Genomic DNA, 23,572 nt, shown 5'->3' on the forward strand with positions numbered 1-23,572 from the left:
CAGGCTGACAAGTCTGACAAGAGATAGATAAGTTGATTTATTACAGAGACTGTGATAGTACAAAGTGCTGCAGTAAGCCAGAACACATTAGAATAGCTTTTGGAACTTGTAGGATGATAAAAAACAGGATGTAATTTTTGTTACGGAGTCTCTTTAAGGAGATGACAAGTGCTGCTTCGGCTGTGAATTATAAAACACTAATTTTCCACTATGGTTTTCTCAGGCCGTCAGGTTACCCAGCGCAGCACAGTGGAAATGCTCCCAATGGTTCACCATCAGTGCACGAATCTCCTCAACCAGTCGTACCTGCAGCTGAGCCAACCTCTCGTTTGTCTAGTGATGAGGGGGAAGGGGACGAAAAAGAGGAACCCGCTGAAAAACTGGACTGTCATTACTCAGACCACCACCCTCGGCCTGCAGCTGTGAGTATGAAGGAACAATATTCATCACAGTCTTTCTTTGGTTATGGCCAGGTCTTTCAAGTGGAAGTGTGGACAAAGTGGGGTAGTAAGAAAAGAAGTCTTGGGTGATGTAAGCACATCGTTTTTCAAGAGGTCGACAAGAAAGATGGTGCATTTAATGTGTGTCTAGGACAAATGAATAGGATTGGGGGGGGGGCGGGGGCAGTAGCTAACAAATAATGTGGTCGTATGACAGATGATGGTTTGGTCCAAGTTTTTAGACAGGTCTTTTTTTTTAAAAGGACAGAAGCTTATGTCCTCAGTACAATGTGACAAGAAAAGATGTGTCATTTGCAAGTATGTTCCCGGACTTGTTATATTGTAACACAGGAACATGTAGTTGTACTGTGAATGGTAACAGGAATGTCTGTGGACTTTAGCGTACAGATTATACACTGTTAACAAAATTCAAATTTCCATTTAGTGTTCAACACCAGGCAAGTATTAAAGATCAAATCACACTTTCAAGGCTTTGTACACACATTGGATAAAAGTAATTTGAAATGTCGGACAAACCGGTATTGCGTATAGAACAACAAGCTTTATAAAAAAATGTAGCCAAATGAACTTAAACGAGAACGAGCGACCATATTGCATATTTGGGGCCAATTCAATGAGTGGATCAATTCAGGTGACTATTGGGCAATAGTATCACTCGTAATCGAAATTGAGTACAATCTGCTGGCTGCGGGAGGAAGCTTTAGAGTGACATGGAATGCGAGTGAACTGCATCGGCTGTAGGCTGCGACATGGGTAAGTTAATCCCCATCCTGCTGACAGCAAGTTGTACTTGGAATTTCAATTACAATCAACACTATTAGGCTCCCTGCACACTGCAAATCCATTTTCCGATTCAGATTCCGTTTCCGATTTTCAATTCCGATTTTACCTGAATACATTCAACAGAAAAACGGATCAAAAAATGCAGCATGCAGTAAAGATTAAAAATCGGAATCGGAGGTAAAAAAATGATTAAAAAGCGGAATCTGAATCGGAAATGCATGCAGTGTGCAAGAGGCCTTAGGCAGATAGCGTGCAGTTGGCCAGTGAGTACAATGTCGTTCAAATGACATTTTTCCAGAGCATGCATGCATATCTCATGTGAAATGTCTCTTCAGCTTGTGCACACAGTTTTCAAACGACATAATCATTCTGAATATTGCTGTTTGTGTAAACAACATTGTTTAAACCAATTGTCCTTTTTTGCTGGGTAATGTAGTTTAAGCGACATGCTCATCTGTGTGCGCTGACTTATCTAGAGTTTGTATTGACCTTAAAGAGTAAAGTAAACGAAGTTATTCATGTATTTGTCTGAAGTAGTGACCAAGGGACCACTCGGTGTCTTTTCTCTGCGGTCCGGGAAACTGGGCACTGCATTGCATTGTAACAGTGTAGTGCTCTGTGCACTCCTGTGGGAAGCTGGATTGAGTGCTATAACTGCAGCATCTTCTGGATAGAAGTTTGTGAAATGGGAGAAATTAAGTGGTTGGTTCTTTAGGCGTTAAAAGATATAAGCAAGTGACGGTTTATTACAGTACTGGAATAAGGGGTGACTTTATTACTTTCCTCAGGGCCCTTTTCCATTGCAGAGCTGAAACGCAAAATGCCAGCGATTTTTAAATCGCTAGGTTTGCTATATAACCTAGGAATTGCTGTATTTTCCACTACCGCAATTTGATTTTGCCCAAGACGCAGTTGCGTTTGGGAGCGATTTTTAAAGCAATTTTGCAATGCAAGTGCCTTGGCATATGCAAAATCGTGATTGTGTCAAAAAATTAATGACAAATCACAATTGTTTGCGTTTAGCGATTGCTATTGGAAAAGGGCCCTTAAAGTGTATTCAATTTTGGTTTGTATTTTGAGAACACGTATGCATTAAAAATACATGTACCACATGCCTAACAATTGTTCACCATGTTTATCTGTGTAATATTTCACTTTCATGATAAACATACACACCATGCTTTAACAATGGCCACTATGTACTTTAAAGTATTGTGCGTGCAAGTGAGATTTTCCATTCTCTCCTTACAGTTTTGCTCATTTGGTAGCAGACAAATTGGGAGGGGGTATTACGTGTTTGACAAGCGGTGGGACCACATCCGATGTGCACTTAACTTCATGGTGGACAAACATCTAAATGCCCAGATGTGGAGGTAAGTCACTCTGCTGTTGTTTGTTTGTTACCTTTACAACAAAATCATCATTCTGCCTGCATACAACGATGGCAGTCATATGCCTTTGTTAAGGTGCCCATTAATGATACAATCTTGATTGTACAACTTTACCACTATTTTTAAGGATTCTGGTAAGGTTGTCTTTTTGTTTTTAGCAAACTGTATACTTTACAGCTGTATCCTTTAGTACTACTAATTAATGTTGTCGCCAGTATTGCTAACTTGCATTTCATATTTTTTAGCGAGAGTTGGTCTGCAAATTTGTTTTTCTTTGTTTTGTGTTCAATAAAGGGCTACTAAACCATACCTGAGATGAAGTATTTATTTATACTTACCTTGGGCTTCCTCCAGCCCTATGCAGTTCGTGGACTCTCCCGCCGTCCTCCCGGGTAGCTCCTGTCTTTAATCTTTGCTGGTAATTGGGTCGCAGTCGTGCCAGTGGACTGCACTGAGGATGTCTGGCCACACGCACACCCCTATCGCACTTCCATCGCTGGAAGCGTTTTGCACAGGTAGTAATGTACAGGCGCAGTACACTCCCGGTGACAGGACTGTGCATGCTCCATGCAGCTCCACTGGGACCCAATTACAGGTGCAGATTGAAGAGGAACAGAGCTACCTGTGAGGAAGCACATGGGGCTGGAAGAAGCAATAGGTGAGTATAAATACTACACATTGCTTAATCCCAGGTTCCTTTAAAGAGTAACTGTCAGGCTGCAGAAGCTAATTTAAACCTCTATTCTCCTGTGTTAAACAGTTTAGAAGGAAGCCCAAAAGCAATTAGTGAAGATAAAAATCTCAGTTACCTTTGATGTGTGCTTATCAGCAAGGCTGTTATTCTTAAGAAGACGCAAGCCGCATACCATACTGCAAAGCATTCTGGGGCTCTCCCCTCGGCTGCTAATGAGACGTTACAGCAGCTTGTAATCGCGTAGCACTGATAAATCTCGGGCAGAGTACACTGCAGGAGTCAGCTATTGTTCCTAGCCACATGGCTCATTAATATTCACTGCACACTGTGTTGTTCAAGTACGAGCTTATCTGTGATCAGGAAGCAGGCAGGACATGACGACACATTTGACAGAAAAACATGGAGCCTGCCATGAGCTGTCAGGAGCATCTATCTCTGCATATACTATATACAAATTCTGTGAAATCCAAACGTGGACAGTGAAATGCATATGTAATGTAAGTACAGCCAATCTTTAGCTACTGATATATGTGTTTATTTTCTCTGAGACCTTATACCTAACAGCTCCTCTTAAACACTTGAGGACCCAGCCTTTACCCCCCCTTAAGGACCAGCGCTCATTTACAAGAGCGACCAGATCGCCCCCCTTTTTTCCCCGCTGGGGGGGATGATGTGCTGGGGGGATCTGATCGCTCCTGCCTGCGTGTGGTTGGCGGGGGGGGGCACCTCAAAGCCCCCTCCACCGCAGGATTCCCCCTCTCCTCCCTCCTGCCCCGGAGATCGGAGGCTGCACAGTAACGGATCTGTCCTGTGCAGCCTCTAACAGGCTCCTGCCTGTCCTGTGACAGCGATCCCCGGCCGCTGATTGCCCGGGGATCGCTGATCTAGTACAACGCGGCTACTGTTAGCAGCGTTGTACAAATGTAAGCAAAGCGGATTATTTCCGCTTGTGTTTACATTTAGCCTGCGAGCCGCGATCGGCAGCCCGCAGGCTATTCACGGAGCCCTCCGCCGTGAATTGACAGGAAGCAGCCGCTCGCGCTGTTTCCTGATTAAAAACAAAAAGACAACCTTACCAGTTTGCTTAAAACAAAAAGACAACCTTACCAGAATCTTTAAAAATAGTGGTAAAGTTGTGCAAACATGTACAAATAAGACTTTTTCCAGAGTAAAATGAACCATAAATTACTTTTCTCATATGTTGTTGTCACTTAAAGTAGGTTGTAGAAATGTGACAGAAGTGACAGGTTTTTGACTAGTCCGTCTCTTTATAGGGGATTCTCAGGGATATATTTATTTTTTAAAAGCACTTAGTGAATGGCAGTTGCTCTGTCCAACTGCCAAAAAACTGTGTAGGTAGCAGGGAGGCTGGCCAGTATCATTGTTTAAATCTTTTTTAGGGAATATCTTTATAAGGAATAAAAGCCTTGCTGAGAATCCCCTATGAAGAGATGGACTAGCCCAAAGCCTGTCACTTCTGTCAGATTTCTACTGCCTACTGTAAGTGACAGCAACATGGGAGAAAAGTAATTTATGGCTCATTTTACTCTGGAAAAAGTGTACTTCTTATTTGTATATGTTTGCACATATTTTACATTTTATAATTTTTCGCTGTAGTGCCCCGTTAAGCACAAAGCTTTCAGTTTACAGCTCTTAATCTGTTAATAATGAGTCCCTTTAATCATAGTGCCAGTGAGTGGCAAGCTGAAGTCTTCTGCCTCAGGGTCACAACACATAACTGAATTCCTTAGTCATTCTCTTCCTCTTGTATGTTCTCCATCTGCCCTTCCATTTGTTCAGTGCAGTTCCTGTTCACACATTGTAGCGCAAAGAGATTTATGTATCCGTGTGTAATTGTTTGAGTGACCCAGCACTTCACAAGCATGCATCCTCTGGTGATTATACACAGCCCAGTCTACAAACACTTAGCTACTGTAGCTATAGACAGGCAAGTGAGGTCAAGGTGATATGAGAACACCTCAGAGACTATTCATTTATTTTCATATTCCGTCTGTTTAAACACTTGCTTAGGGTAACAGAAGTGCCTGAATGAACCACATTTATTGTGACGGGTGCAGCTCGAATCTGGAGCGCTCTAAAAGGAAACTGTCCATAAAATAATCTAGTTGATTTTCCATGTTTCGCATCTGTTAAAAATGTATGCCTAGTGATTCTATTAACCACATAGCTCATAAAGCGCCGTTCCAGCCACCTCTGAGGTGCTTATACTGATGGAAGGTCTGCCAATCAGCACTAAACCTGAAGATGTTGGCTAAAACCCACATTGTGAATGTGCCAACTAATGTATGACTATTTCTTATTTAAGAGGTAAGTACTTCAGAGTTCAGTTTCTGCCCTGTTGCTTTACATTCACAACAAGGTGAAGCCGGTAAAAAGGGGCTTTATTAGCGCAGGTTTTTCAAGGTTCGGCACCACCTAGAGCGGGATGGGTTAGTGTTAGGCATTGGGGGCTCTGTGTAAGAATTGGGTTAGGTTAGGTCAGTGATAGGCAAACGTGGCTCTCCAGCTGTTAAGGAACTACAAGTCCCACAATGCATTTGCCTTTATGAATCATGACTGTGGCTGTCAGATTCCAGCAATGCATTGTGGGACTTGTTTTTCCCTAACAGCTAGAGAGCCAAGTTTGCCCATCACTGGGTTAGGTCATGGTATATATCGAAATTGGCTAATAGAATGTATTTTTACCAATATTCTACTAGTGGCTATCTTCGACGCACTTCTTGCCTCTGGCACTTTTTACATGCACACATGTAAGGCTACTTTCCCACCAGGACGTTGCGTTTTAGGGGACGTTATGGTCGCATAACGTGCCCCTAACGCAATGCCTGGTGGTGTTGGATGTGGATGTCAGAGCGAGCCGCGTTGTGCAGCTCACTCTGGCGTCTGTGATGCGTACTCTTGGACGCATGCGGCATCACGTGGTCTCGCCAGCCAATCGCCGCACAGAGCGGCCGCTCCAGGAAGTAAACACTGCACACGTCACAAAATGCAGTGAATATTAATTAGCCATGTGCCTGGCCGCTCTCCCCTCCTCCCCAACATTACTGAGCATGTGCAAGCAGTCTAACGCGGCTTAGCCGCCTATAAAGTACTGCATGCAGTACGTTGTCTTGACGTCTTGCGTTACAATGTAACGCAATGTGGGCTCTGTGAACTGCCCATTGATTTTTCATTACTGTGCGGTGGGCTGCGTTACAGGCTGCTCTAACGTGCGCCTGTAATGTCCCACTGTGAAAGCAGCCTAAAGGTGGCTGCTTTTTTTTTTTTTTTCTTAAATCATTTAAATTTAAATCCATTTTCTTGATTGATTGTATTATTTGAAAAATCAAATTAATCCACCGCACACTAGTTAATTAAAAAAAAAATCGCATTCCTTCCCTAATTAACCTCTAAGAAGAGATGGACACTATTCTACTATTCTATTCACTCACAAATGCACATTCTATGGTAAGGAGTCCTTAGTTTGTAGTCTAGACTTTTCATTTAGGTAATTGAAATTTGTCTTTTTTTATTTGCTTCCTATACTCAACTGCAGTCAAGACACAGACAGAAGATGTGTTCAGACATAAACGCTGTCAGCCATATTGATTGTGTATTATCTTTTCAGTGGTAGGGTGTGATGAGGACAATGAGGTGTGATGGAAGAGATAAGAAGTCCTTTTATAAAATGTTTGCTCGTAGCTCATACATTGTAAAGTGATTTTCACTTGTAGGACTGAAAGCTTTAAGGCAGCCATACACTGGTCGATTGCTGCCAGATTGACCAGCAGATAGATCCCTCTGTGATTAAATCTGACCAAAGAGGGATCTATTGGATGCCCATACACTGCAAACAGATTTCGAATCTATTTCACTATGAAACCGATTCACAGTCTGTGGAGCTGCCGCTGCCCCCTGCATACATTCCCTGATCTGGCTGGCGCGAGTCCCCCGGGCTCCGCTGTCTCTTCTCCACTCTGGGCTCCAGCTTCACTTTACTTACTGTCGGGGGAAGTTTAAACAGTAGAGGGCGCTCTACTGTTTAAACTTCCCCCGACAGGAAGTAAGTGAAGCCAGCCGGAGCCCAGTGCGGAGATGGGACCACAGGGATACGCGCCGGCGGAACAAGTATTGTATTGCTGCTAGCGTTAGTCATCGGACATTCGAACGCCGCGATCGAGCAAAATTTTCCGCATGGACGCATCGACTTCTTTCGGATGGAAATCGGTCGATCGGTAAGCATTTGCGTATCAATTTCACAGCAGATTCGATCACAGTGATCAAATCTGCTGTCTATCGGTGGGAAATTGAATAAGTGTATGGGCATCTTAGGGCAGCTAATGCTAGGTACACACGAATCAATTTCCCATGCGATTGACAGGAATCGGACGATTATTTTCCGACTTGTCCAATCCGTTTTTGATAAATAGAGGGATTGATTTTGCAACGTTATCAGAAAATCGACCCTTTATCGATCATGAGCAGTTTGGACATGTACACCCTATACAACTTAACATTAGACTGCCAGTCGTTCGAATGGGAAATTGTATAGTGTGTATTCAGCATAAGGAAGGCAATGGGCATGCAGAGTGCACTTAATAATATACCCTAGCCATGTGTGTACCACGATTATAATCTTATGCCACCAACACATGTATATGTATTGCCACCTGAGCGAGATCATAGCATGTTAGCATGTTTTTGCCCTATAAGAAGAAACCAGTGTGCCCAGAGCAAACCCATACAGATATGGGCAGAGCATACAAAATTCACAGATGGTGCCCATGCCAGGATTTGAATCTGGGCATTTAGCGCTGTAGGCCAGGATTGCTAGCCACTGTGCAGCCCTTACCAGCCCACCTAGCTTTGGGTGCAGGTCTCGAGTCATGTAGTGGCTAATCAGTATGACATGTAAACAAACCATCCAATGCAAAAGTTTGTAGGGAAGGCGATAATTGGCGACCTCAAAAATCCATGCTTGCTATTGCAGTCAATTAAAGAGGAAATCTTGAGGATGCTCATTTGACTGTGCATTATGGCATGAGTACAGCAAGGCACAAGAATCACAACTACTTAGCAAAAATATACCATAATTGTATAAATTGTGTGTTAAGTTATGTTATTTTGGCCCGAGTTTAGCTTTGTTCCCAGAAATGATATGCACACTTTGATGTATGCTGGCAGTTGTAGAACATTATATTTTGCTTTGATTCTGGCTGTAAATTGGACTTTAGCATACAGATGGAAATCCTTGTATGAGGTGAGATCATGCATTTGGAAAAATTGGAGCCTATTCTCAATAACACTAACCACAGTATTTTGGAGAATTAGGACAATGAAAGATGTTTACAGAAGGGACTAAACAAAGCACCAAGAAGAAGTTAGTATAATAGTTTTAAACGAAATTACATTATAAGCAAATCCACAAGAGATTGGAAATTCTCCTGTTAACCAATTTCATTCACAATTCAGAAAGTCTTGTAATCCTACATTTGTGTAGAACTGGAATTACGTATGTTCTCTGCTTTTTTTTTTTATTGTTAACCTTTTCTTAAAGGACAACTGAAGTGAGAGGGGTATGGAGGCTGCCATAATTATTTTCCTTTAAACAATACCGGTTGCCTGGCATCCTGCTGATCTGCCCTGCTGGCTGTAGTAGTGTCTGAATGACACCAGAGAAAAGCATGCAGCTAATCTTGTCAGATCTGACAATAATGTCAGAAACACCTGATCTGCTGCATGCTTGTTCAGGGTCTGTAGCTAAAGGTATTAGAGGCAGAGGAGCAGTAGGACAGTCAGGCAATCGTTTAAAAGGAAATAAATATGACAGCCTCCATATCCCTCTCGCTTCAGTTGTCCTTTAAATTAATAAACATTATTGTAAGAAAAAAAAGAAAAGTAATCTGGTAGTAAAACTACAACTTTTAAGAAGAAAGGAGAATAACAAGGTTTTTTTTTTTTACTGTCTTGCTAGGAAAATTCCTCCGGCATCGAGCAGTTCCTCCACGCATGCTCCGCACCGGACCAGCACAAACTCTGCTCCTGTGTCACAGAGTATGAACAACACTGGTTTCCTCCCGCCTGGAACAGTTACCTCTCCCCCTGCCCCCGTCACCTCTTCTACGGACAAAGTCCTCCCCCAAGGAACTACACTAAACATTCACACTGCGACTGAAGCCACCAGTAGTATGCAATCCAGACAAGTGTCTTCTTTTACAACATCCACACCATCAGTGCTTTCCTCATCGCCTAGCCCAGTCTCCAGCAAACCTCAAAAGTTAAAATCCAGTAAGGCTGTGAAACCTAAGGAATCCCCCGCCAGCAGCACGAACTGCAGTAGTACCAACAGCAGCAGCGGCTCAGGAAAGAAAAAGAAAACCAACTCCCCACCCCAGCTGCTAGCGCACCCCCCTTCTCATTCCACTGAGTCCTTTAGGAAGAACTGTGTAGCGAACTCTGGCACGTACCACTCCCCCGGCACGACCTTGTCTCAGCATGGCAGCCCTTCTGCTGTCGGCCTCAACTTTGCGAACAGTCGAACTGTGAGTCTTAAACATGACCAATCAGGGAGGGGTCCCCCGACAGGGAATCCTGCAGAATCGATAAAGCGCATGAGCGTAGTTATGAACAGCAGTGACTCCACACTCTCGCTGGGGCCGTTTGTCCACCAGGCTGGCGGCGACCAAGTTGTGAACTCGCACAATGCGTTTCCTCATTCTCACGTCTCCCTGGACAAACTGACGGGGAAAAAGCGGAAATGCTCCGCGGGGCCCAGCAGCATCACCAACAACAGCAAACCCAGTAAGGTTGCCAAACAGCCGCAAGTCAACCACATACACTCGAAACACAACAGCGGGATTTCAGGAACGCCGACGCTGACCAATAATTCACTTCGGCATCAGGTGAGAAATTAATGATTTTATTTTTTTTTTGTGTTCTCTATTGGAAAAAAATACTTGGAAGTCAGGTGAAGCTGTAACTTACAGGAAACCTGGTACAGTGAGGATGCCATTTCTGACTGCCTTTAAAATATGCCACCTGATTGTAGTGCTGATTGTGTGCTTGTTATAATACTTTCTTAGTCATTGACACAAAATAAATGCACAAATTGGGTGTCCTGACCCCACTGGCTGCATGCTTGTTCCAGCTGTGTGACAGCCATCTAGCGGGCATTTTTTAAAAGAAATAAAGATGGCATCCTCCATATTCCTCTTAATTTATGATCAGAGCTTCGTCATGCTATAGAATTCCTTGATATGACTTTCTTCTGAGGTTCATAACTGTGGTATGCATTGTGAAGTGGCCCTATATCCATCCACTTATATATAATAAGGGAGACACCCCAGGGTGGACAGTAGACCGACACGTCTGGCATACACTGCTTCATACATTCTTGGCATTCACTGCTCTGGCCTAGGCTGTAAGTGAATTTCCCCAGTAGGGATCTATATATGGTTAAATGTTTTGTGGATTCTCTTCTCATTGGAAGAGACGCAGTGTGTCCCTAGTGTGCAACAACCCCCCACACACACATGCCTCCGCTCCCACCCCATGTGTGTAGCGGCAGGTGGCTTACCTAATCCATGTTGCCCACGGGGATTGCAGAAGACCTCCTTTTCCGTGCAGCTTTCTCTAGTAACCGCTTGGGCTCACGTGATGAGCTCAAGCCTTTTAGTAGGTGGAGCCTTGCGGAGGAGAAGGGGGTCTGCAATCCCACATGCACCATGGATTAGGTAAGCCACCTGCCGCTACACACATGGGGAGGGAGCGGACACAGGAGGACACCATTTGGGGGAGAACATGTACAAGATGATCCTGGAACTTAGATGCACTAGGTTTAATATATTTTTTTCCTGGTTTTTGCCATCTAAACGATCCTTATATTCCGGAGCATCTTATACGGCAGCAAATGGAGTAGTAACTTCTGATGTTTTGAATTATTTACTAGGGGACGATCACACCTTTATATAGAATGTTTACCTCCATGTCATGGGTGACTAAAGACATATCTTCACCAAAACGACTTCATGAACATCTAAAGGAGCATCTTATGATGTATGGTTGTGATCATTTAGAAACATTTCTTGGCATACAAATGAAGTTTTACTAAAAAAAAGTGTCATACTGTATTTAGGTGAAAATATGTCTAAAGATGACAGCGGAATTCTAAGGGTTAAAACTTAAATCACCCCTGTAAGTGGCAGACTTGTTCAATACAGTGGAGGTGTGCACTTTGATCCAAAAGTTCAGATTTACAACATCGTTTGTTGGAGAGAGCCTTGGATCATATTTGGTGAATAGTTATTTGTAAAAAAAAAAAAAAAAAAATGTCATTACCTTCAAAAGAGGCAAAACTAGTTTTTTGAAAGACAACCCTGTTCTTTACTATTGTCCACTGAAGCGTATAGCATTTTCCACTTTCAAACTGGCAAACTCTACATCAGCCTTTCTCAACCTTTCTACCCTGGAGGAACCCTGCAAATAACTTTGGGATATCAGGGAACCCCTGCAAACAATGTTTTGATCTCGAGGAACCCCTGCATTTATTTCGGAGGAGGCATGGTCTTTAAAAGTATGTGTGGCTATTTATTTCACTACCCCTATTACACTATCACTCATTATACTGTCTCCTGACCCCCCAATTTAGTGCTTTTTGTTGAAGTATCACCTATTATAATGTGCTCTATTATACTACCCCCACGATGGGGGAAAATGCCAAGGAACCCTTGCAGAGTACTCGAAGAAACCCTGGTTGAGAAAGCCTGCTCTACGTGGTGAGCAATAAAGTGGCAATTAGCATGATGGTTTCATAAATCTGGAGATGTTTGGATTGCAAAGTGGCAATCCTGCAAACTGCCATATCTATCAAGGTGACCATTTTCATAAGATGTTGACAATTTCTGCAAATCTCCAGAAATGTCCCTGTATTTCTGCACTTAGAACCCCCCACCTCACTCTCATCTGAACTCGAAGCACTCACCACCCACACGTCTGACTTTCTGTACTATTATGGTCAGTGTGTGCAGGTGCATGAGACAGCAGTCTACAGTACAATGCTTCTGAGCTGCTGCTGATAGCACTGTTCACCTGAGTTTATACATCAGAGCCATGCGGTTTGGAGGAAGGGCTTGTTAGACATACTTGAGTGTATTTTAGTCTCCCCGCTCTTCACCAATCTTGTCTTTGAGTAATTGTGTAGAGTTGTCCTTTAAATAAGCCAGAAAGAGCAGCTCTTCTAATTGGATAACATGGCAACAGACAGGAGCTGAGCGATGCAAGTTCCCGTGCTTCTTTTGCTAGGAAATGGCTGATGGCACAGATGATCATCAACTTGACAGCATAAGGAGGAGGGGGTGGGGGTGCATGCAGCCATCGCTATGGTAACCGCTGTTTCCCAATGAGCTGAGCAGCCTTTAACCCATTCTGTCCTGATGGGCAGTGGCTGACAAGTTAAATACTAGTGAAAGAACAATGAAGTGGCCACGAGGCTTCTAGGCAATGTCTCTGTCATGTATGTTCATCCATTATGTTTATGAAGCCTTGGTTTCCCTTATTCCACTGTCTAGAGGACATGGGCTATCTGTAATACATTTCTAAGCACACCATTTTATATGTGTGTTAGCGTTGCTATCTGTAGAAGGGATGTCTGAGCACTGCAATCTCAGAGAAACGTTAGACGTTAGTGGGTGGAAAGATTTAACCAATCAGCGTCTGTGGAAAACAAATGTCAGTGATGTGCGCTGTTCCTTTAATTGCACTGTAGTCCCTCATTTGTCATAGCGGAGCCAGTATGATCTTTGCCGCAGATTGTAGTGAGCGGGGGAGGGGTTTCCATGTGAGTTCGTGGGCCCCCAGGACAAATTTCTCAGGCGCACACACAACTGCAGCAATTCCACTGTCTACATTGCATGCAGTTCTACATTAGATTCACATTACATGTAGAGTGTTTTTGTTTGTCTTCTGTCTTTTTTTTGGGGGGGGGGGGGGGGGCTGCTTTGATTTAAGGTATATTTTATTACTAATTGGAGTGCCGAAGCAGAGTAAATAACGTTTAAAGGCTACCTGAGGTGATTGTGATGTGGAGGCTGTCATAGTTACGGTATTTCCTTTTAAATCATGCAAGTTGCCTGGCTGCCTCCCTGATCCTATGCCTTTAATGCTGGGAATACACCATGGGCCTGATTCACAAAGTGGTGCTAACAGTTAGCACGCTGGTGAAAAGCCCTTTATCACGCCTAAACTTAGTTTAGGCATGATAAGTTTAGGTGTGATAAGTTTAAGCACCAACTGGGTTAGCACCGCAGTGCACAGCTGATCAAAAGTTTTGCGCTAGCAAAGTCTGGTACACTTCGCATAGAGTCTAATGGCGCTGCTTTGCGTGCGGGACTTTGTGCGCGATCTAAACTTATCACGCCTAAACTTATCATGCCTAAACTTATCACGCCTAAACTGGCTTTTCACCAGCATGGTGCAATGGTTATCATGCCTAAAGTCTCTAACTGGGTTAGCACCGCTTTGTAAATCGAGCCCCATGAGTTTCTTTGGCAGAAGTGAATTGAAATTGATTGGAAAGACTATCGGAAAATCGATCAGAAAGTAAATCTGCCAAAAAACTCATCATGTATTCCCAGCATAATACTTTTAGCCATACACGCTGAATAAGCATGCAAATCTGGTGCTCTGTCTCACGTCTGACTGGAATAGCCACATGCTTGTTCCAGGGTTGTGACTTTGATTCCAGAAGATCAGCAGGACTGCCAGGTAACTGGTATTGTTAAAAAAAGAAGTATGGCAGCCTCCATATCCCTCTCACCTCGGGTATGCTTTAAAGGGAACCAAGAGCTGCTTTTTTTCTGCAGTTTATCCTGGTTTCTTATAGATAGGAGCTTCCATGCCCCCCACCCTCCCCCTAAGCTTTAATGGGCAGCTAGTGTCGCATCTCTCCACCCCCACACATTACCCCCACACTGATGAAAACCTTTTTTTTTCCTTAGCTAATGTGTACAATAAAATAATTACATCAGTCCTTATCTGCCTGAAATTTCTGTGGGCCAGGCCTCTGAAGCAGGGGTAATAAAGGCCTCTGCTAAACTTTTAAATGTAAAAAGAGGTAACATGGAAGTTTTTTTTTTAATGAGCTACATTAATATGATATGCATTTTTAATGTGCTGTTGAGATGCCATGGGCGCTAAAAATGATGCTTGGTTCACTTTAAATGGCCATTATCACAAGAACGGGTAACATTTAAAATGTGTATTAGTTGTGCATTTGTCCCAGAGTAAAATGCACTAAAACTGTTTTTTTCCTATGGTCCTGTCATTTACAGTAAGCAGTAGAAATGTGACCAATTTTGGACTAATCCATTTTCTGAAGGAGGATTCTGAGGAAAAACTTCATTTTTAAAAGCACTCCCTGGATGGCAGTGGCACACTCCGTACTGCCAGAATAGCGTGCACAGGAGGAGAACAGCTTTCCAGCACCATTGCAAATGTCCTATCCATGGAGGGAAAACAGATCAAACAAAATATTGAAAATCCCAAAAAAGTCCAAAATATGTCAGATTTATACTAGTTACTACAAATGATATTTGCAGTTGTGCTCATAAATGTATATACCCTGGCAGAGCAGACAAATGTTTCTGGCAACAGTCTTTTCTCAAGGGTACTTTTGGAAGGCCCATTGCTCAAAAGGTTTGCCTGTTCCACTAGTTATTTTCTCATTGCCGTAATGAATGGGATGTTCCCAGTAGTGTTGTGCACTATGAGTAGTTATGAGTATGTAGCTACTCGTAATCGAAATTGAATACCGTTGCCTGGGGGGGTTAACTTACCCATGCCACCGACTTGGCCAATGCGCTTTACTCATGATCCACATCACTCCCATGTCCAGAATATTTGCCGAGTGTTATTAATCCCTTGCTACACATTGGATTTCTACTCTGTGCTCAGTCCAGTGAGCTTCCCTTTAAGCTGATCTATTTCACATGTTTACATAGATCACTGAAAAGACTGCAGGTTTGCTTCAGGCGTTTTGTGATGCTTACAAGTTGGTGGTCCATGGTTGAACAGTAATCCCAGTTCTCTTGTTCTCCATGTTCTTCTCTGCTGCTGAGATGACGGGATTTACTTATGTGGGGTCACTGCAGGAAATGTCACATTGCATTTGCATCATGGTGACTTTACTCTGTCTCTGCTTTGCTTTGCAGCCAAAGGCACGTCCCTGACAGTTACTGTTAAAGGAAACTGGACAAGTACGGTTACAATCAGCAACCTTCAGCTGGCTGTGTGGGCTCCAAGATGCCTTTGAGTTTTCTCAAACTCTCTGCGGTCCTCAGGTGTGGAATGATTCTGGATGCGTCAGCCAGACGAGGATATTTCTACCCCCCAAAGCCATGTGTGTAGCAAGTCAGTCCCCGCAGCCGCTTCTATCAGTGTTAGTGGACTGAGCCTCTCGCTACAAAACCTGTGATTTCTAACCGCGTTGAGCGCCAGCTTTTGTCCTCCAGCCCAGGCAAGAGCAAAGGAGAGAACGCAGACTTCACTCTAACAGCGAAGCCGATGCAGCGACCTTCCTTAAGGAGAGGAATACGGCTTTATCCTTCTACAGCAATGATCCAGTGATTAACTACTAAAAAGAAGAAAAGAGAAAAAAATAGCACAACTACAAAAAGAAAACATTTAAGAGTAAATAAGACTGTTGATTGGGCTGGACAGCCTTTTTTTCCAGGTTACACTTGCTAAGAAGCTGTGAGGAGTTTTAACGTCAATAATAATTTCTCAGAAATGTCAAATTTTTGGTAATACTAAAACTTTTTTTTTTTTTATTGCTTACGCTGAACTTACTGTGATTGTATTGGTAACATTGTCAGACTAAAAACCAAATGAAAAGGCAGACTAATCTAGTTAACTCTCCCAAAGATTACCATGTGGTCAGAGGCGATCAGCAAGTGTGTGTTGCTAATTCATGTTATCGGCTGTGCCTCTACTTCTCTCAGCACTAGCCGCTTTCACTGTCAGTGAGAACAGTGCTTCCCCACATCTATGGGCCATTTTCACTCCACTGTCAGAATAGTGCTTCCCCTTCTTCTGTTGGCCATTTCCACTCCGTTGTCAGAGTATTTACCAGCTGTCATTTCCACTCCACACTCTGGCAGGGCAACACCTTTCCCGCCTCTTCCATACCTGACAGTTATGTTGACTTTTGTTTGTGGGAGCTATGCCTAAGCTGCCACCATTTTAACTGCAGTGCCAGAGTAATGTCTGTCACGCCCTTTCAATCCATTTTGAATCCTGTCGAAAAAATGTCTCTGCAACTCAGCATTGTCTTTCAAAATAATTCTCCAATACTTCTCAGTCATTTTTTTCCACCTGGCAGCCATCTTAACTCTACTGTGTGCCAGAAACAGTATTGTATTTCCCACACTTGGCAGCCATTCTAAGGGCCCATACTCAGTAAGTTTTTTTTCCTACAGTGATTCTTAATTTTTCAGGTAATGTAAGGATAGATCACTGTACAGTGCAGAGTAGCCTGTTTTGTTCTATGGAGTGGTGTGGGGGAAGACATCTGAAGGGACAACAGTACCAGAAACTAGTGTATGTAGCCACGCTCTTGTAGGACGGAGCAGTGTCTTTCCTAACCTGTTACATTATTTTAAATCCCCAGACACTAGTAGAGCCAAGTTTTTCATATCTAGCAGCGATTTGGGCACCAGTCTATTAGAGTAGTGCAGGTTGCTGGTGTTTCACAAAACTTACATACTTCAGTATTAGTGTTGCCGGTGAATCTGTCCTTATGGAGAATAAAGGAAAGTTATTATCCCAAAATATATTATGGGCAGTGTAATTGCCACTTTATTCTGTGGTCAGTTTTTGACACGGGACATGCAAAAGTCAGTCCCTTCAATGATCTGGCAAGCTTGTTATAGGCTAATGTCTCTAGTTAGCAGACATTGATGGCTAGGGAGCATGGAACTTGGATAACAAAATAGACTTCTCAGTTTTATTATGACCCGTTCATTGTACTATTTGGAGAAGATCTGATTGCATGTGTATCTGTGGCAACCCATACACATGCAATCCAATCTGGACTTGACCCTTCTGTGATGAATTTCAGCTTTTATTTGCTTTTCAACAGCGGTTATACAGCAACAAGAAAGCACCCCAGCATTGCTGCTTTTTGTAGAACAGAGGTTTATTGTGACCAGAAAGATGAGAGTTCTGTTCTGTGTTGGCTTTCCTTGGTCTGTCGTATGCAGCAATATTCACAGACCCACGGGCAACTTCTATACAGGGAGTACTGTAGCTTTAACCAGAGCGTCCCCTGATGTTGAACATCCAGCTCAATGGTTTTAGAATTGTAAGATACTTGTCTAACTATTGTTAAATAATGTTTAACAAAGTATAGAAGCCCTCATCTTCAGGAGGAAATAGAGAAGTCTGGTATATACACATGCTGTGCAGCTGAACCTAAGATACTACTCTTTGTTGCCAGACCATTTGCTATTCTTAGCTAAGAAAAAGAAGATCTTCCACCACAGGTTTATGCCCGATATATTCTCTCTCTTCCTGGATCTTGTACGTTTTTTTTTTCTCCCCAATTTTATCACTGCATTATAAATTGGCAGAAACGATATAGGACCACTTAAAGTATTTGAGGCTTGTAAAAAAAAAAGCTTTGCTGATATTAAATCAGTATTTAAATATGTATGTTGTGTTTTGGATCAGAACAGGAAACCCTAAAAAGCAATATGGGAATTTCCATTGCCGATTTGCTATAGAGGTCAACCTGAGGGAACTGCTGTACACATGCGAGATTCTTGGCCAAGAACAGTCTAGCCTACATGGCTTAAAGTGAACTTTAAGTGTCAAAAATAAATTGTTTTACTCACCTGGGGCTTACCTCAGCCCCCTGCAGCTGATCGGTGCCCACGACGAGTCGCTCTGATGCTCCAGGTCCCGCTGGCGGCCACTTCCGGTTTCGCCGTCAGGACCCGTCAGGCTGGGGAACGCGGCTGATACTACGCGTTCCCAGCCAAAATAGCAACCCTTCTTGGCCGCATAGGGGTGCTATTTTGGCTGGGAACGTGTAGTATCAGCCGCGTTCCCTGTCCTGACGGTGAAACCGGAAGTGGCCGCCAGCGGGACCTGGAGCATCAGAGCGACTCGTCGTGGGCACCGATCAGCTGCAGGGGGCTGAGGTAAGCCCCAGGTGAGTAAAACTCAATTTATTTTTGACACTTAAGGTTCACTTTAAACTGTAACAATAAGAAGTGGTAAAGGGAAAAAGTAAACGCACCTCACGGGTGTGGTTATGAAAATCAAGATTAGAACAAATTGGCTGGATTTAAGAGGCTGTGGGTTTATTATGCCTCCCCTCTTTCATTCATGTCACCAAAACAAAAAGAAATTGAAAGTTCTACACTCGTCATTTAGTTTGTTTTCAGAACATGGTTGATGGGTATTGAAAAAATGTCTACTAATCGAACTTGCTACTTTCCCCCTCACTACTTAATGAGCAGCTCATGTTTACGCCCTCCCCTTGTGATTTGCTGTCTCTTACGACACTGTAACTGAGAAAGCCAATGGCAAAACAGTTTAAAGGAGAGTCATTTTAATTACACTGCAGTAAAAATTACTTCTGTTTCAAGAGATAACTTAATTCATGTTTTGTAGAACAACACATGTTGGTTCTGCCAAGTCGTCTCTTGAAACGGTTTATTTTTGCAGTCTTAACCCTTCTGCAATTTGTACAACTCTGGGTCATATAAAGAATACTTTACATAGTGTATTCATATTTTACAGCTAAAACTGGCTTTTATATTTGCTGGGTGCATACAGATATACCACTGACCGTTTTAGCCTATAGGGGGCGCACGCTTTGCTACCTAATGTGTGTGTTGCCAGTCTGTCCAAAAACAATACAGTTCATTCTTCACGAGCTGGCAATATGATTGTATTATAGATCTGCTTCTTAAAACTCCTACCGTTTCTTTAACCTGAGGAATAAAAATGAAATTACTTTGAACAAAAAGAAGAAAAAATGAAAGCCCTACTTTTTGTATCTTTATTTTGGAATTTCTGCTATCGTATGGAAAAAAATTGAAGTATCCCTATTTAAAAAGAAAAAAAACGTATTTTGTTAACAGAAAATGATTGTACATATTGAAATATGTATTTTTGCACAGTTTTTTTTCTCCTTATATCCAGTTTTGGTACAATTGAGATCATCTAATATTTATTTGTTAATAAAAAAAGAATACCTGTATGATTTGAAGTGATTCACTGCCAAGCCTATATTCTGACATGCCTAAATATGTATTAAGGGATACCTCTGTTTTGTGAGGCCTGGGTTTCCGTTTTTCGGTGTCTATGGAGTGGATTAATATCAAGCTGTAGGCTGTGCTTTCTATTGCCTGAATCAGTCGATAAATTTTGAGTTCTTGCCGTAGCTAAGGGGCTATATATGTGGTTTTTGTTTTTTATAAAAATTTTATTTTTTCATTGTATACCTGTGTGTGCAAAACAAATTATAGACCTAAAACCTGCAGAGGAAATGAAAAGTGCCTGGTTCCATTTTCCAAGCTGTACTCTTAGCTTTCCGTAACACTTGAATGTTTGGTTTCATTTCCAGAGCTCGTTACACCCCCCTACCCCCACAGGATTTTTAATTTTTTTTCTTAATTTGTGGTTTGTAAGGATTTTGTACTAACAACAGTAAGATTATTGAGCCATTTACAGCAGCGTTTTGAATGCCCATTTTTTATCGCAGGGAACAGCAAGTCAACTGCTCCTCTGTGGTACTGGGCTAACATTGGTTCCTCCATTTTGTTCCCCCACCTGTGATGGCGCACAGGTGCTTGGCGTTTGGGGTTGGTGACCAATGTGTATGTATAGTGTAGCTGATGTTTTAGAAGAAAGGTGTTAACAAAAAAAAGTGGTTTATTTAATAGAGAACTGCATTACTGACAGAAGTAAGATATTTTTATAAAAATGTAGATTAAAGTTAAAAGCCAGATACCTCGTGGAACCTGAATATGTCAGATTTCCAAATGGAATGTCGTCTTTTAAACGATGTCTTCCTCTGAGTTCCCTTTGCCAAGGAATTTTTCTGGTTCTTTTGGTCTTGCTTACTTTAGATTAGAAATGGGCTGATGCTTGACAATGTAGAGGCAGCCATCTTGTGATTTGGTCCCAGAACCACAAGTAAGTGCACCAGAGTCAAAGCACTACTCTAATAATGCAGTTCAGAAAATCCTTCTTTGATATCAGTTATTAGCCAGTGAATATTGAGACATATGAATATGAGATACAAGTCAATATAAACAATAAGGTAGCATTTTCGTGGACTCTGGTTTACCTCACAAAATGATTGCTGCCTTTGTAAACACTGTCAGCAGGCAGTCCCTAAAAGAAACCTTCAGTGAGGAGAATATGAAAGCAGCCATTGCAGACTTTCCTCACAAACATGCAAGCTTCTGACTGTAATCCCAATCCTGTTCTTTCAATGTATTCTAGATCACTAATAGCTGGGAACTGGTGTCCATCCTTCACTGGCTGCTTGCTTGTTCTAGAGTACTGAAACCAGCAGATCACCATGGCAGCCAAGCAAGTAGCGTTATTTAAAGGGGAACTGCAATGGCAGCATCCATATTTTTTCGAATACATAAGGCAGGGTTGCATCACTCCAGTTCTGCTATAGCCCTCACATAATTGTGATAGCTCAAACTATAGTGCTTTACTTGGAATTTATTATGTTTTAGTATTCTGTAGTATTATGTTCAGTACTAAAATGGTGTATTTTCTGCCAATTCACAAATGTCAGTCCTACATTGCCCTGCTTCTGCTATGTGGCAGCACCATCACTATCTCAGTATCTGCCTACAAAACGTTACATCACCTAAACTACACCTTTGTTCCAGGTAACTGACATAATAGGTTGTAAAGCAATCGTAAGGATGATAAGCCCAGAAATTGCATCTTCAAAATCTAGTCCACAATTATCCATCTTTCTGTCCTGATGATGTTCAACTTGCGTTATCAGCACTATTCCCTCTCACAGACATGTCTAGCGTCTCTAGGATTTACGTTTCTACTTGCATTATCCAATCTTTAACAGGCAGTGAAAACGCTTTATATCACAAAAGTGAGCTTCACATGATTTACACTGTCTGCCGGGGTCACTGCAAATGGAGATAATTTGGGCAGGAATATAGCAAAAGATGGGGATTACTTCTGACAAGTAAGAACTGACTTGCACATAATGGAAACCCTCTATCTTAGCAGACTAAACCAAGGGTACAACTTGGGCTTTCTCTGCTATAGGACAGGTAGCTATGCAGACAGTGTTGCCTTGAAAGTCTTTGATGCCTTTCACACAGTACCAGCCACACCCTGTAGCAAGATTTAAAACAAAAAGTCAATTGAGAAAGTGGAGTGCAAAAAATGTCATTCCTCTGTTTATTAAACATTAAAAAAAAAATCTAATAGTTTACCTTCAGTAAAATTTTACATCTGTTTATATTGATTTTATTTCATTTTTTGTTTAGAAAGTTTACAGATTGAACATATTAAATATTCCTAGGCATATTTACACTTCATTAACAATCTATGTTAATCTCTTTATTACTGAACATAATGCCTAAATAATATATATAAATGATAAGAAAATCTATTTTGGGGTTTACAGCTGTTTGTTGTGTGTCTTATATTTGTCCCCTCAAGGACTGGTGTAGTGCTACCCTGCCAAAACAGGTCATGGTATAGGCCAAAAGATGGACTGGAACCCCCCATTCATTTAGCAGATAACTATGTAGGGTGATGTACACGCTTGTTATTACAGGATAACGCGAGCACTACAGGCTGTCAATGTGAATGTAGTTCCTGGAAATCGACTCTCATCATTTTTTTTTTCTTTGTCTCTCGCCTCCATTTTGTTTTTCTTCCTTCTCTGTACAATGTGTGAATAGTTTGACAATTTGTACACATAATCAGGAGCATCTGATCAGCTGGACTTTTGGCTGCTGTTTAGCTCATGAACAAACAAATGTCATGGGACAGAAAAAATACTTTGGATATTTAAAAGAAAAAAAAACTATATAGTTATTTGTTTTGTAACAAGTTTATGTAAATAAAATAATTTATACTATTTATAAGAAAAAGAGAATTGTGCTTTGCTTTATGAGAGGATCTCTAGTTTGTTGAACAAACATGTTACTTAAATAAGGCAATAAATGTAGGAATGTTTAACAAATCAAGCCATTGCTGATTATTACGGCACATTCATGGTCGGTGGGTGACGTACACAGAGCAGAAGTGACATGTTATGTGAAAAACACATTGAGCCTATTTCAAGGTACATCTTTCACTTTTTACATACAATACTCTAAATTCCAGATTTGTGGCTGTACAGATGTTGCATGCCAATTTGGGCTTTACCTAGATACAGAGGGGCTTCCTCATAATCAGAGATGGAGTGAAATCAAACTTGTCCACCTCTGAATTCCACTATTAAAACACTTTTGACCTTATTCAATTCACTTTTTCTCCTAGATGATATTTTCACATCTTTTCACCGACTAGCAAGCAAGAATATACACACAATAATTTTGACAGGTTTTTTTTTCACCTATTATTTGGTTATTTTCAATTTAAGAGATCTGAAAAGTTATGGTACACACCATGTAATTTTCTGTCAGATGGGTCGAAATTATTATTTCCAACAGGTCAAATCTGATTTCTGATCGATTTTCTGATCACTTTTGTACAAAAAAGATTGGAAATCAGATTGGACCTGCCTGAAAAAAAAATATTTTAAACGGAAGCTGAAAAATTATCTCCTAGGATAAAAAGTTAATTGGGTCAAGCACATTGTCTTTCCAAGTGTGACAGAGTAAGGCAGAAAAATTGTGATTGGTCACTGAATTTACCTGTAAGGTCTTCATCCAGCTCATTTGATTTTGATTAAATAAGTCATCTTTATCTTAAAACAGTCACGGTGAAGTGCATAATATTGGCCCCTCTGATATCTGATGTCCATATCCTTAGAGCAGAGGTCCCCAAACTTTTTCGGTCAAGGGCCGGGTCAACATACTTCATGACTGCTCAATGACTTCTACAGTATGTGGATGGGTAATGCCAGCACTGCTATTCTATATTTGAGCCAGGGCTGTGGAGTCGGTACAAAAATCTACTGACAAAAGCTATGGATTTGGTTCAAACATCATCCGACTCAGACTTCTCACTTT

General features: G+C 41.8%; 1 protein-coding gene across 4 annotated transcripts in view; it reads left to right on the plus strand.

The window, feature by feature from the left end:
* Positions 1 to 16,120, plus strand: part of ATXN7 (ataxin 7) — a 167,181-nt gene extending 151,061 nt beyond the window's left edge. For all 4 annotated transcript variants that reach the window (XM_068253791.1, XM_068253793.1, XM_068253792.1 and 1 more), the window contains 4 exons: positions 224 to 422; positions 2,496 to 2,617; positions 9,304 to 10,231; positions 15,536 to 16,120. In XM_068253791.1, coding sequence (XP_068109892.1) covers positions 224 to 422; positions 2,496 to 2,617; positions 9,304 to 10,231; positions 15,536 to 15,553 — 1,267 coding nt within the window. In that variant the 3' untranslated portion in view covers positions 15,554 to 16,120. The remainder of the gene's footprint in view (positions 1 to 223; positions 423 to 2,495; positions 2,618 to 9,303; positions 10,232 to 15,535) is intronic.
* The last annotated feature ends 7,452 nt before the right edge of the window (positions 16,121 to 23,572 follow it).

Source organism: Hyperolius riggenbachi, chromosome 9 (genome assembly GCF_040937935.1).
Source record: "Hyperolius riggenbachi isolate aHypRig1 chromosome 9, aHypRig1.pri, whole genome shotgun sequence".
NCBI lineage: Eukaryota > Metazoa > Chordata > Amphibia > Anura > Hyperoliidae > Hyperolius > Hyperolius riggenbachi.